General features: G+C 43.1%; 1 protein-coding gene across 1 annotated transcript in view; it reads right to left on the bottom strand.

Annotated features, from left to right (window-relative positions):
* Window positions 1-4,803, bottom strand: part of LOC105519231 (placental protein 13-like) — a 5,904-nt gene extending 1,101 nt beyond the window's left edge. Inside the window, exons 1-3 of the mRNA XM_011952534.1 lie at window positions 4,789-4,803; window positions 2,652-2,728; window positions 1,944-2,154 (exon numbers count right to left, since the gene is read on the bottom strand). Coding sequence (XP_011807924.1) covers window positions 1,944-2,154; window positions 2,652-2,728; window positions 4,789-4,803 — 303 coding nt within the window. The remainder of the gene's footprint in view (window positions 1-1,943; window positions 2,155-2,651; window positions 2,729-4,788) is intronic.
* Window positions 4,804-14,632: the final 9,829 nt, after the last annotated feature.

Genomic DNA, 14,632 nt, shown 5'->3' with positions numbered 1-14,632 from the left:
CTTCCTTCCTTCCTTCCTTCCTTCCTTCCTTCCTTCCTTCCTTCCTTCCTCCCTCCCTCCCTTCCTTCCTTCCTTCCTTTTTTCAGAGAGAGAGAGAGATTCATTCTTGTTGCCCAGGCTGGGGTGCAATGGTGCAATCTCCGCTCACCACAACCTCTGCCTCCCAGGTTCAAGCGATTCTCCTGCCTCAGCCTCCCAAGCAGCTGGGATTGCAGTTATGCGCCACCACAACTGGCTAATTTTGTATTTTTAGTAGAGACGGAGTCTCTCCGTGTTTGTCAGGCTGGTCTCAAACTCCGGACCTCAGGTCATCCGCCCGCCTCAGCCTCCCAAATTACTGTGATTACAGGCATGAGCCACCAGGCCCAGCCTCATCTGCTTCTCTTAACGTTTTGTAATGTGATAGGATATTATCCTCAACAACTTCTAAGCATAGGGAAACATCCCTCACTTGAATCTGATTAAAATGTGAATGTTTTGGCCTACTCATTAGAGAAAGCCAGAAAGTATGAATATATTTTTTATATAGAGGTTATAGAGAAAGTCTCCTTTTCAGTATTAATTTAACAAATCTAAAATGCACACATTCTTGAACAAGTTTTTTCTTTTTTTTTTTTGTAGTTATCTTCCAATATAAGTATAAGGAGGTTGGTAATGACAAAAGGATTGATTAGAAAGCTTTAGAAAGTATCATTCGTGAGAGCAAAATACTGGAAACAACTTTAATGCCCAAAAAAGAATCAAGTTGAGTAATTTTGGGTAAACTTTTTTAATGCAATATTATGCAATCCTTAAAAACTGAAGCGGCATCATAGATTGATAATATCTTCAAGATATATTCTTTGACAAAAATTCAGCTTAGTTCTTTTTTTTTTTTTTTTTTTGAGACGGAGTCTCGCTCTGCCGCCCAGGCTGGAGTGCAGTGGCCGGATCTCAGCTCACTGCAAGCTCTGCCTCCCGGGTTCACGCCATTCTCCTGCCTCAGCCTCCCAAGTAGCTGGGACTACAGGCGCCCGCCACGTCGTCCGGCTAGTTTTTTGTATTTTTAGTAGAGACGGGGTTTCACCATGTTAGCCAGGATGGTCTCGATCTCCTGACCTCGTGATCCGCCCGTCTCGGCCTCCCAAAGTGCTGGGATTACAGGCTTGAGCCACCGCGCCCGGCCATTTCAGCTTAGTTCTTAAAGCATAATGTGTAGAGCAACTTATACCAGGATTTGCTTAAAAACAAATGAAATAATAGACATATCTACGCTTTCATAGGAGACGATTTCCTCTGAAGGGCTGGGCACGGTAGGTTTCCCCTGTAATCCTAGTATTTTGGGAGCACAAGGTGGGCAAATCACATGAGGCTGGGAGTTCAAGACCAGCCTGGACAACATGGTGAAACCCCATCTGTACTAAAAATACAAAAGTTAGCCAGTTGTGGGGGCACGCACCTGTAATTCCAGCTACTTGGGAGGCTAAGGCAATAGAATCACTTGAATCCATGGGGTGGAGGTTCCAGTGAGCTGTGATCACACCAGTGCATTCCAACCTAAATGACAAAATGAGACATCTCAAAAATAAAATAAAATAAAAATATTCTTTCTGAAGGAGAACAGAGCTCTGGTAATGTTGTTCTTACTGGTAGAACTGGGGCTCAAAAGTGAGACGGAGTCATAATTTTTGAATGATTAAAACCACTTTTTTCTTAAATATATTGTATACATTCAGCTAAATGAAAATTGAAATAATGGCATAAGTAGAAATTATCACTATGGGAAAAGACAGAGAAGATTCTCCACTTTGGGAGAAATGGCAGGTGAGCCGACCTTGACCTTGGTCAAATTTGGGACAGAGCTGAGGACGGCAGTGCAAGCATAGGGACTGGTGGCTCCAGGTCAATGAAAGCTGCCTGGGAGCCCACAGAGGCCGAAGGCTGGAAGCTCCCGGGGTGCTCACCTTGTATTTATTGCGACGCACGTAGATGCGCAGCTCAAATGATTTGCCATCTTCAAAGGGCACATTGTAGCATTTCTCCTCGCACATCCATATCCCAAACTCACGACTGTTAATGACGGCACGATAGCCAAAGTGCACTCGGAATTGGAGGGCAATATCTGAGTCCTCATCCATCTCAGTGTAGAAATTCACCTCCAGCTGTGGGGCATATCTGAGGGCAAAGCACACAGCATGTTGGGCAGGTCCCTCCATTGTGCAGACATACACTCAACACATACACAAATCCCTTCCCCATTTACCCAGGGCAAGTCTCCCTGATGGTACTGCAGGCCTGGTCCCTGCGGGGATGCTTCAGCTCCTCATGGCCCCAGTCAGGGAGATGCTGTGCTCCCCATCCCCAAATGAAAACTGAATCCCAGTCACTGAACTAGGCCTATGAATTGTTTATTCCTTGAAAATTCTATGCCCTTTGATTAAGAGCCACAGCTCCAACCCACTGAGTGTCCTCCTCCCCTAGGCCCCATGGCTGGCCCACATGCAGTTGCTGCAGGTCTCATGCCTGGTGCTGGAAGGACTCCAGGACCTGCACCTGCATGGGGCCTCCATCCTGCCAACTAGTCATTTCCATATCACTCCCACATAACGTCAAACCCTTAGCAAGTATTCTCCCTTATTCTCCATCCCTCCATTGGACAATGAATTACTCACACAAAAGAGAGGTTCGGTCTCCCTCTGATTATCACGCAGGAACCAATAGAGAAGGACACAGGCACTGTGTATGGTACCTGCCAGGGTATGGAGAGTGAGTGAGAGCTAAAGGGTCAGGTGCAGCCTCCCCTCCTGTAACAGATTCCCATGGTGCAGGAGGTTCGAGATCACAGGGCAGAGTCAGAGGCCTCTCCCCTTTCACCCTACCACAGTCAGGGCTCCATATTCCTGAAGATACGGCAGACCCATAGGTACGAGCAATTAATTGTTCAGAGCCAGGATGCCTGAATTCCAATTCTCATTTTGCCTTATACTAGCAGTGTTGTCTTAGATCTATTACTTGAACGCTCTCTGCCTCAGTTTCCCCAGGACAAGGAGGATTATAAGGTTATAATTATATTATTAAATATAATTATATTATTATAATTCCTACTTTCTAAGGTGTTCTCAATAACAGAGGAGTTATAATATGTGTAAAACTTTTACCCTAATTGCTGTCATGTTTAAGGTCTGGTAGAAGTGACCTAACAGAACAGGGGAGTCCTCCTGTAACACTGACCTCTCTTTATTTCCAACTCTGAAAATAAAAACAAGACTTGAGAATATAAGAATTTTAAAAATTCACTCCAGTGAGAAACAACACTTGTTGAAAGGGAGAGGGAAATTCTATTAAAAAAAAAAAATAGGAAACCCCTGTGTGTGGGAGGCACATGCATCACAATCACCAAGGGCAATGGATGTCCTTCCCAGAAGGAGCACACATTACTGAGAGCACAGCCCCAGTACTTGCACAAATGAAGCCTGTGGGTCAGGGACATAACTAGAGGGAATGATTAACTTTTACAATGACTACAAGTGGTTGATGATTTTTCTGTGTTTTTGAGATAGGGTCTTGCTCTGTTGCCCAGGCTGACATGCAGTGGTGCGATAATAGCTCACTGAAACGTCGAACTCCTAGGCTGCAGTGATCCTCACACATCTGCCTCCTCTTGTGTTGCTGGGGCGAAAGGTGCCTGCCACTCTGGCAGTCTGATATTTAAAGTTTTTCAAAGAAAGGGTCTCACTGTGATTCCCACACTGGTCTCAAACTTCTGGCCTCAAGTTATCCTCCCATCTTTGCCTCCCAAATTGGTGGGATTATAGCCATAAGCCAGTGAACCCAGCTGCTGGGCTAATTAATATCCACTTTGTAAGCTCTGTCTGAACTGAGACTAAACTTGTTCCTTCAAGTTTAGTCTCAGTTCAGACAGAGCTTGCAGGGGATATTTTATATGATTCAGTCTCTGAAACTACAGTCTGTAATGTCTTTCTCTAGCAAATCAGTATCTGCACACCCTCCTGTTCCACAATGGGAAGAACGTGCTGGGATGAGGACAGGGAAGCTGAGTCTGGGAGGCAAAAGCCAGTGGTCACTCTGTGCAGTCCCCAACTGAGGAACCGTCGCCCCCATAGTCTGCATTTCTCTTCCTTACACTTACCGGGAAGAGACATCTACTGATCACACATTCCACTCTCAAAAGTGATCTGAAACAAATCCTCGGTAACTCACAATCCCCAAGATCCCCACCAGATAAGCCACCTTGGATCTTCATTGACACACATGAAAAAACACACAGCTGCTTCATCAGAGGTGCTGCTGTGTGTGGGGGGAAACCTTCACATGCGCAGAGGACCACACGCACGTTCCCAGATAAACACCCAGTCACACTCCAGCACACACACCCACGGACACAGAGCCACGCCACTCACTGAGTCACACACACCTGCTCACTGTACACATAAAGATGCTCATGCACTGGTCTGGCTGTGCTCACACATACATTCACATCACAGACAGGAGGACAAAGCACACTCTCCCACTTACACTCAATCACACACTTGCCTGTCCTGGTGGTCTGTCCACCTCCCACATAAAGTCACATCATCTCAGCAGGGTCCACTATCATCGGACCAAACCACATGTTCACAGAGGGTTACACTGGTTCAAGGTCCACACCCTACGATAGCCTCACATACCCACGACTCTCAGTAAAGCATTCACAATAGGAATGCTCATATTTTCCTCTCATAAAACATCCCGTTTCTTTCTTGGTTTAGGTGACTTGAGGTTATTGAAGGCTGTGCCTTTTTAACTCACTGGTAGTGATGACATTGTTCTCTCCTTCTGGTTGACCCTTCAGAATTATGTTCAGTCTCCTGTGTGAATCTCTGAGTTGCAGCATTTAAATGATTCCTTTCAGCTCTGCCCTCTGGCGTCATTCCAGATTCCATGCTCCTCCCAGCAAGCTTTCCTTGCAGCATGAGAAAGGCACGGGTGTCAGGAGGAAACTAAGTCACAACCATAGCTGTTTGGACGTCTCTGTCTGCAATGCAGCAGAAATGACAGTGTGGGAGGTACCAGGCTGTGGATTGGGTTACCAGGGAAATTCATAGATAAAGATGATGGAGTGAAGGGTAGTGATTATAAAGCCCAGTCTTTGTGCCTCTCAAGACTTGTCACCACTATGCAGAATCTACCAGAAGGTGTACATTTTCTCAATTTGTACATGGCTAAAAAAAGAAAGTTGGGGGTTGTGGGGAAAGACCTTAGACCTAGAATGTAATTCTTCTCTTTGCCTTTAAAGTTTCTGGGAGGGCCTTTAAAGGTCACATCCTTTCGACCTTGATCCTCAGGAGGATCTGGGGAGAGAAGCAGAGAACTTGCATAAACCTGTCTCACACCAGGCACCTTGGCTCTGCCAGGTGAGGGCCACTCTCATCTGTCTGCTACCCAACTGGGGTCTAGCTACACCCTCTCCCTTCTCTTGGAGTCCATGTAAATCAAAGTTTCAGAGATACTGTTTCTCCTGCAGATTCTGGAAGAAAGGTGAAATTAGTTTTTTCTTTGGTATTTTTTACTTTTATTATAGGTTCAGGGGTACATATGCAGGTACACTCGTGTCATGGGGTTTGTGGTACGTATGATTTCCTCACCTGGGTACTAAGCGTAGTACCCAGTAGTTATTTTTTCTGCTCCTATTCCACCTTTCACTCTCCACCCTCAAGTAGGCCCCAGTGTGTGTTATTTCCCTCTTGCTGTCCATGAGTCTCATCATTTAGTTCACACTAATAAGTGAGAACATGCAGTATTTGGTTTTCTGTTCCTGCATTAGTTTGCTAAGAATAATGACTTCCAGCTCCATTGATGTTCCTGTGAAAGATATAATCTCATTCTTTTTCAGGGCTTCATAGTATTCCGTTGTGTATATGTATCACGTTTTCTGTATCCAATTTGTCATTGATGGGTATTTGGGTTCATTCCATGTCTTTGCTATTGTGCATAGTGTTGCAATGCACATTCATGTGCATATGTCTTTACGGAAGAATGATTTATATACTTCTGTGTATACAATAATGTATACACCAATCCCAGTGATAGGACTGCTTGCTTGAATGGTAGTTCTGTTGTTAACTCTTTGAGGAATCACCACACTGCTTTCCACAATGGTTGAACTAATTTACACCACCACCAATAATGTGTAAGTGCTAGCTTTTCTCCACAACCTTGCCAGCATCTGTTCTTTTTTGACTTTTTAATAAGCCATTCTGACTGGTGTGAGATGGTATCTCATTGTGGTTTTGATTTACATTTCTCTGATTTTCAGTGATGTTGTGCTTATTTTATATGCTTCTTGGCCACCTGTATGTTTACTTTTGAAAATTGTCTGTTCCTGTCTTTCGCTCATCTTTTTTTGTTGCTGTTTTAAGACAGATCTCACACTGACACTCAGACTGGAGTTGTGTGGCACCATGTTGGCTCACTGCAACCTTTGGCTTCTGGGCTCAGGTGATCCTCCCAGTTCAGCCTCCGGAGTAGTTGGGACTACAGAGCATATCACCATGCCAGGCTAAGTTTCCCATTTTTAGTAGAGATGGGTTTTTGCCATGTTACCCATCCTGTTCTCAAATTCCTAGGCTCAAGCTGTCCACCAGCCTTGGCCTTCCAAAGTGCTGGAATTACAGGCATGAACCACTGTGCTAAGACTTGCCCACTTTTTTATGGGTTTGTTTGTTTCTTTCTTGTAAAGTTGTTAAAATTTCTTATAGATGCTGGATATTAGACCTTCTTCAGATACATATCCTGAAAATATTTTCTCCCATTCTGTAGGCTGTCTGTTTACTCTGTTGATCTTTTCCTTTGCTGTGCAGAAGCTCTTTAGTTTAATTAGATCCCGTTTGTCAATTTTTGCTTTTGCCATGATTGTCTTTGACATCTTCATCATGAAATCTTTGCCTATGCCTATGTCCTGCATGGTATTGCCTAGGTTGTCCTCCAGGTCTTTAATAATTTAGGGTTTTATAGTTAAGTCTTGAATTCATCTTGAGTTGATTTTTGTAAATGGTATAAGGAAGGGGTCCAGTTTCAATCTTCTGCATATGGCTAGCCAGTTCTCCCAGTACCATTTCTTGAATAAGGAGTTCTTTTTCCGTTGCTTGTTTTTTCAGCTTTGTCAAAGATCAGATGGTTGTGGGTGTGCAGCCTCATTTCTGGGCTCTCTATTCTGTTCCATTAGTCTATGTGTCTGTTTTCATATCAATACTTTAACTTTGTAGTATAGTTTGATGTTGGGTAATGTGATGCTTCCAGCTTTGTTCTTTTTGCTTAGAATTGCTCGATTATTTGAGTGTTTTTTTTTTTTTTTTGGTTCCATGTGAATTTTAAAATAGTTTTTTTCTCATTTTGTGAAAATGTCATTCATAGTTTGATAGGAATAGCATTGCATCTGTAAATTTCTTTGGACAGTATGGCTGTTTTAATGATATTAATTTTTCTTATCCATGAGCATGGAATGTTTTTCCATTTGTTTGTGTCATCTCTGGTTTCTTTGAGCAGTGTTTTGTAATTCTCATTGTAGCAATCTTTGACCTCCCTGATTAGCTGTATTTTTAGGTATTTTATTCTTTTATGGCAATTGTGAATGGAGTTGCATTCCTGATTTGGCCCTATGCTTGGTATTGTTGACATATAGGAGTTCTAGTGATTTTTACACATTGATTTTTTATCCTGAAACTTTGCTAAGGTTGTTTTACTAGCCTAAAGATCTTTGGGGCAGAGTCTATGGGGTTCTCCAGATATAGAGATATATATTCCAGATATAGAGTCATGACATCTGCAAAGAGGGATGGTTTGACTTCCTCTTTATGTAGATGCCCTTTCTTTCTTTCTCTTGCTGATGTTCTAGCCAGGACTTCCAATACTATGTTGAATAGGAGTGGTGAGAGAGGGCACTGCAGAGAGTGCGGTTTGAAAATCCGAGGTGAATTTCTGCTTCATTCATCATGGAGATTTTGACTGTGGTCTATCAAATACAAGAGAAAACAACACAAAGTTCTTCTCTTATTCTGTTGTATTGGCCCGTCACTTGCAAATACGGGGCCTAGTACACCAATGCTCAGCACTACAGACAGCACCACAGGGGAAACAGCTTTGAGGGACTTGGGGATCAAAAAAATATCACCACAGAGTAGATTTATTCTGTGGGAGGCTTCAAGAAAAACTGAAAAGCCTAAAAACCTTTGAGAATGAAGGGTTTAGAGTCGAGGAATGACATTCTGTGTTTGGAGCAATGCCATATTTGCTAAGAGAAGATCAGGAATTTGGGTCGAGGAGCATAAAAATGATGTTGAGTAGGTCCCCAGAGGCAATTCAAAAATTCTTTGTTGAACATTGTCTCCTGAACTCTATATCCTGTCATGTCATCTGAGATGTCATCCTGGCCACCATGAGCAAAGTTTTGTGTCTGAGATAAAAATGAGTGTAACAAATGGCCCACGTAAACTAAAATGAGCCGGTGAATATCAGTCAAGAAAGGGAGTCACTGTGTGTGTTACAAGGCCAGCATTTAGGACTCTGTAGGTTATTCAGTGGGGGTCATGCAGGGACAAGCAGATATGAAATCAAACTCATGTTCTGCTCAGGAAGTCATGGGTCCCAGTATAGTCTTCATCCACTCAGAGCAAGAATTGCCTAATTCCCCAAGAAATGAATTCCATGCTGGTGATGGGGCCTATAAGCCACTATGAAAATAGAGAAGTGACCAAGACCGTGACAGGGATGGTGTAAGGAGGAGAGTGTACCTCATCAGAACCTGAGAGTTTCCAATGAGAAGGAAGAGAATTTCAGTCCCTACTGGAAAGAAACAAGGAAGAAAGGCATAAAGAGTGTAATTCACTGTGCACTGACACCTCAAGGTATCTGGATGTTAGGTTAATGAAGCAGTACAGAGAGAGGCATACCCATGAGTAAGGTTGAGTTCAGTAGGCTGTGCAATGAACATGAGAAGAGAAGATGACAATGACCAAAATGATGCCTGAGATGAGCCCAGCAGAAAAAAGAGGCTATTTTATGAGACCCTCTTCAATCTGCTTTGGTTGACTTTTAGAAAATATGTTGTTTACCTTCTCCTAAGTGGTTCTCTATATGCACTATAAAGCAGACAGTCATAGCTCTTGTAGAGGGAAAATGGCTCTCATTCTGCCATCTTGGTAGGTGCTCCAAGAAGGTAAAAATGGAAGATAAAGTCAATTGCTTCAGGGAAGCCTTTCCAGAGAATGTGAAAATAGGGATCTTGTTGGTTTCCTCAGCATATGGACCATGACTGTGATTTATTTTCTTTACTGTTCTTTGTTTGTTTGTTTGTTTGAATTTTTAATTTATGTACAAAGAGCTAACATGGTTTCTTTGGTTTCTTTCATTGGGTGGATGCCTTAGTTATCTACCCAAGGAAGACCTCTTAGTCCAACTTAATGAAATATATATCCTTTAAGTACTTATAAAAACACTGGGGGCACATAGTGAGGCAGTATTTCTGAAACAGACCATGCTGGTTTGCGCAGATGCAACAAGAGCCAGAACCCAGGCTGAATTTTCATAAGTGACTCTAGCAGAGCTGCTGGTGACCCCTCTTGCTTTCAGCAGCACAGTGAGGCAAAAGGAGCCATTTATTATCTTTGGTCCCTCTAAAATAGGTGCATTCACTGCTTTTTCCTATGTCTATTTCAGTCTTGTATGTTTGATTTGTATAGAGCAAATAATGTATCACTTTAGTGCATATGTTGAGAGAAAGTACACCTGATAATTTGTAGTCACCTCATGCACACCCAAGAGTAACTGAATAAGATGCTGGACTTCAAAATGAGCCTATTCTTGTAATTGTATTGGCTTCAGTGGTCCCTTACAGGGTTAGTGTTTTGATACCCAAACACATGTATATGTAAGCCCATATACACACTTACACATGCAAGCGTGGAAATGAGTGGAAATAGTTGCCAAGGATGACCCCTCAGGAGACCACAAGTCAAAATAACCACAGCTTATGGATTCCTCTTTGTTTGGTGTGGGCTGCCTGTGTGACTCACCTTGATCAATATAACATCATAGAAGTGACACTGTCTGCCTTTCAAAGCTAGGTCGTATAATGCCCTGCACTTCTCCTTGAGACTTTTGGAAGGCTTTAGTTGGTGGAAATCAATCACCATCCATTAAGTCTAAGAACCATGAGACTCTCATGATTTGAGGAAATTCAAGGTACTAATGGAGAGTTTAGACAAAGACGGAGATAACCAGCCAACCCCCAGGTGTTTACCCACACCTAGTGTTGAGTCAGACATGAGTGAAGCAGCCCCTGGAATCCCAGCCTACAGATCCTTCAGAAAACGTGACTCCCACATGACCTACCACCCACATGAGTCTAGTAAACCTGCAAAGCTGGGAGAGATCAGAAAAAATGGTTGCTTTCAGCCAATATGTGTTGGGAGGTTTGCTGTGCTGCGATGCCTAAATGTAACAGCAGCAAAGCAGGGTCTCCTCACTGTGCCCATGTGTAAGAATTGTGTATATTACAACAATAAACTACATATTTACCGATCTAAAAACCATGACCACTTGTTCCCAAAGAGAAATTCCAGAATTGTATCCACATAAATTGGAAAAATCTTTCAAGTATTTAGAAACAAGAATAATCAGGATCATTCAAGGGAAATCAGTAAACTCCTGTGATTCTCTAACTATTGCTTGGAGTGAAATTTTCACATGGAAAACTTGTCATTTTTTGTTTTTTGTTTTGTTTTGTTTTGTTTTGTTTTTTGACAGAGTCTCACTCTGTCACCCAGGTTGGAGTGCAGTGGCACGATCTCGGCTCACTGCAACCTCTGCCTGCTGGGTTCAAGCCATTCTCATGCCTCAGCCTCACAACTAGCTAGAATTACAGGTGCGTACTACCACACCCAGCTAATTTTTGTATTATTAGTAGAGAGGCTTCACCACACTGGGCAAGCTGGTCTCAAACACCTCACCTCAAGTGATCTTCCCACTTCGGCCTCCCAAAGTGCTGGGATTACAGGTGTGAGACATCATGCCTGGCGAGAAATTTGTCATCTTTTTTTAAAGTTTCTCACAGTAGCCTGCACAGAGTGAGGCAGAGTGTTCATATACCATAAACATCCTGCGAACAATGGAAAGAATTAAGAAATTCCTCCAGATTATCCTGAAGTTACAGTTTCTCCCCAAAGCCACCAGTTGTACCTGTGTGGCTGTAAACAGCTACCTAACATTTTAGTGCAGTAAGTCATCTGAGCTTGGGAAGGATATTCGTTGAGTGGCTGACATTAACTACCTGCTATAGAAGGATGGCGTTCCTAATTGCTCAGACATTCCAGGGACCTTGTCACTCACTCGTTGAGTCACAGGAATGTTTTTCCCTTTTAATGTCTTAATGCTTCCCATACAATCATTCAGGCCCTCTTGGGATGACTACTTCCTCTTGCTCCTCTTAAAGAAAGAACCAAATCCTGGAAAGTTTGGTGCGCTTTTAATGACCAAGTGTATGGGAAGAAGTGAGGAGGGATTGTTCTGTTAACAGGCTCTGAGAATCCCACGGTCATGTAGAAAAAGGGATTTCTCAACAATGAGGAGTTTTATCGTCTCTTTCAACTGCAGGTAGTCATTTAAGTCATGGACACATCTTTCCACATTCAGAGCATGTTCACAGATGCTGGCGGGAGTCAATGGGCAAAGGTGTAACAGTGTTGGCCACTTGTCATTACCTACAAGAGGAAAAATGCATCAAAAAGACAGTATGCCACCAAAAAAGCTTTCAGCCTTCTCTCCACTCTGTCCTGGTACCTACAACATCCCCTGAGAAAACTTCTAGTTATATAACTGAACCCAGTAGACAAGCTTCTGTTGACAGACTACTTTTTGTGACTATTTGAGAAAATTGCTCACTTTATTTATAATGTTTTCTCTTATTCCTCCAGGGAGGCTCTACCACTCTGTGTTGCAACATTCCTATTTGCTCAGCCTCCCCTGTAACCTAGAAAATCCCCATGGCCAGGGACGGTGTCCGTGAACTTGAATCCCTGCATCTTGCACAGGGGCTTTCACAGGGTTAGTGCTCGACAATGTTCATTGAATCCATACATTTCAGTTCCACGAAGTATGACTGCCATTCACTGTTGAGGGCCTAGTTTCTCTATGGAGTAGCCCAGATTTGGGTGAATGGTGGCAAAGAATTAAACCCAAGCATTCTTACAAAAATAAAACAGGACAGTTATTGTAAAACATAAAATATTATCTTCAACAACTTCTAAGCTTACAAAAAGATCCATCACTTAAACCTGAATAAAATGTGAATATTTTGGCCTGCTCATCAGAGAATGTCAAAAAGTATGGATATATTCTTTTTACCGAGGCTATAGAGAAAGTCACCTTATAAGTGTTAATGTATCAAATTTAAAATACACACGTCTGAACCAGTTTATTCATTTGCTTGTAATTATCTTCCGATATAAGTATTGAGAGGTTGATAATGACAAAAAAATTGATTAGGAATCTTAACAGAGCATCATTTGTGAGAGAAAATTATTAAAAACAACCTAAAAGCCCATCAAAGGGTTAAGTCCAATAATTTTGAGTCACCCTTCTAATGGAATATTATGTAATTTTTAACAACCGATGAAACACCAAGGACTGATGATATCTTCAAGACATATTTTTTCACAGAAAATTATGTTACTTCCTAAAGTGTAGTGTGTAGAGCAACTTATACCAGGATTTGTTTAAAAACAAATAAAATCATGTATTCTTCCATAGGCAAAGATTTCCTCTGGAAGAAGAGCAGAGCACTGGTAATGTTCTCAGGAGTAGGATTGGGGTCCAGGAATGAGGCAAAGACTAAATTTTTGGCTGATCATAACAATTTTATTCTTTTGCGTATTGTATTCGTTCAGGCAAATGAAAGTTTAAATAATGACATAAGCAGAAATGTGCACTATGGGAAAAAACAGAAGACCTTCTCCAACTTTGGGGAAATGGCAAGTAAGCTGACTTTGACCCTTGTCAGATATGGGGAAAAAGCTGAAGATGGCAGTGTAAGCAGAGGGTGCTCTCTCGTGAAAAGGCCTGGGGCAGGAGTAGTTATGGGAGACGGGTCCTGAGGGACTGGTGGTACCAGCCCAGGAAGAGTTGCCTCCCTCTCTGGGAGCCCATGGAGGCTGGGTACTGGGAGCTCCTGGGGCACTCACCTGGTACTCAATGTCCAGCACTATGATAGTCAGTTCCAATTCTTTGCCATCCCCAAAGGACACACGATCAGGTTTCACTTCACCCCTCCAGATCCTACCCTCATGGCTGTTTATGACCACACAATGGCCAAAGTGCACCAAGAAATGGCAGGCAAATGTCTGAGTCCTCATCCACCCCCGTGTGTAAATCCACCTGCAGCTGTGGCTCATTGCTGAGGGCAAAGCACACAGGGTTGTGAGCAGGTATCTCCCTTGTGGGGCACATACAAAACGCACATAGAAATTCTTCCCACCTTTTTATAGGTAGAGTGAAGACTTGGTGCTTATACTGTAGGCCTCAGTCCTGTGGGACTGCTTCAGCTTGTCCTGCCCTTGGGGTGTGAGATGCGCTGTTTCTCATCACAAGATGGAAACTAAGTCACAGTCACTGACCTTGGCCTAAGAGTTCTCCACTCGCTGAAAATTCTATGCCCTTGATAAAGAGCCACAGGCCCAACCCCTGAGTGTCCTCCTACCTGAGGCCTGATGATGAGCTCACAATGCAGCCACTGTAGGTTTCTTGACTGAAGCTGCATGTCTCCAAGACCTTCACCTGCATGGTGCCCCCATCCTGCCAGCTAGACATTTCCTCAACACTCACACATGAGGTCCCCTCTGAGCAAATGTTATCCCTTCTGCTCCACCCCCATCCTTGGGCTGTGGAGTACTCACATGAAAGGGAGGATTGGTGTCCCTCTAACTGTGATATAAGAACCAATGGTCAAGGACACAGGCCATGAGAATGGCACCTCCTGTAACAGATATCTCTGAGAGACTGAAGAACAGACTGAGGCCTCCCCGCTTTCATCCTACCACGGTCGGGTCACCGTATTCCTGAAGACATGGAGGACCCATAGGTAAGAGCAAGTCAGGATGCCTGGGTTCCAATCCTCATTCTGCCTCTTACTAGCAGTGCCATCTTAGAACCATTACTTGAAGGCTCCCTGCCTCAGTTTCCCCAGGACAAGGAGGATTATCAGGAATTTTTATTTGTAGAGTGTTCTCAGTAATAGATGAGTTAATATATGTAAAACTTTTACCCTAATCCCTGGTACATATAGGGCCATTTAGGGGTGACCCAAATGAAAAGGGGAATCTCCCTGCAACACTAAATTGCATTCATTTTCAACTCTGAAACTGTGCAAACAAGATGTGAGGATGTAAGAATTTAGAAATTCACTCCAGTGAGAAACAACACTTGTTGAAAGACAGAGGGAAATGATAAAAGAACAGGAAACCCCCATGTGTGGATGACATGCATCACAATCATCACGGGCAATGAATCCCCTTCCCAGAAGGGGCACACGTTGCTGACAGCACAGCCCCAGTACTTGCACAAATGCAGCCTGTGGTCTGGGGCATAACTGGAGGGAATGATT

The sequence above is a fragment of the Colobus angolensis genome, unplaced genomic scaffold (assembly GCF_000951035.1).
Source record: "Colobus angolensis palliatus isolate OR3802 unplaced genomic scaffold, Cang.pa_1.0 Scaffold34, whole genome shotgun sequence".
In the NCBI taxonomy this organism is placed as follows: domain Eukaryota; kingdom Metazoa; phylum Chordata; class Mammalia; order Primates; family Cercopithecidae; genus Colobus; species Colobus angolensis.
The sequence above is the reverse complement of the archived record's forward strand: the minus strand, read 5'-3'. Positions and strand labels throughout refer to the sequence as shown.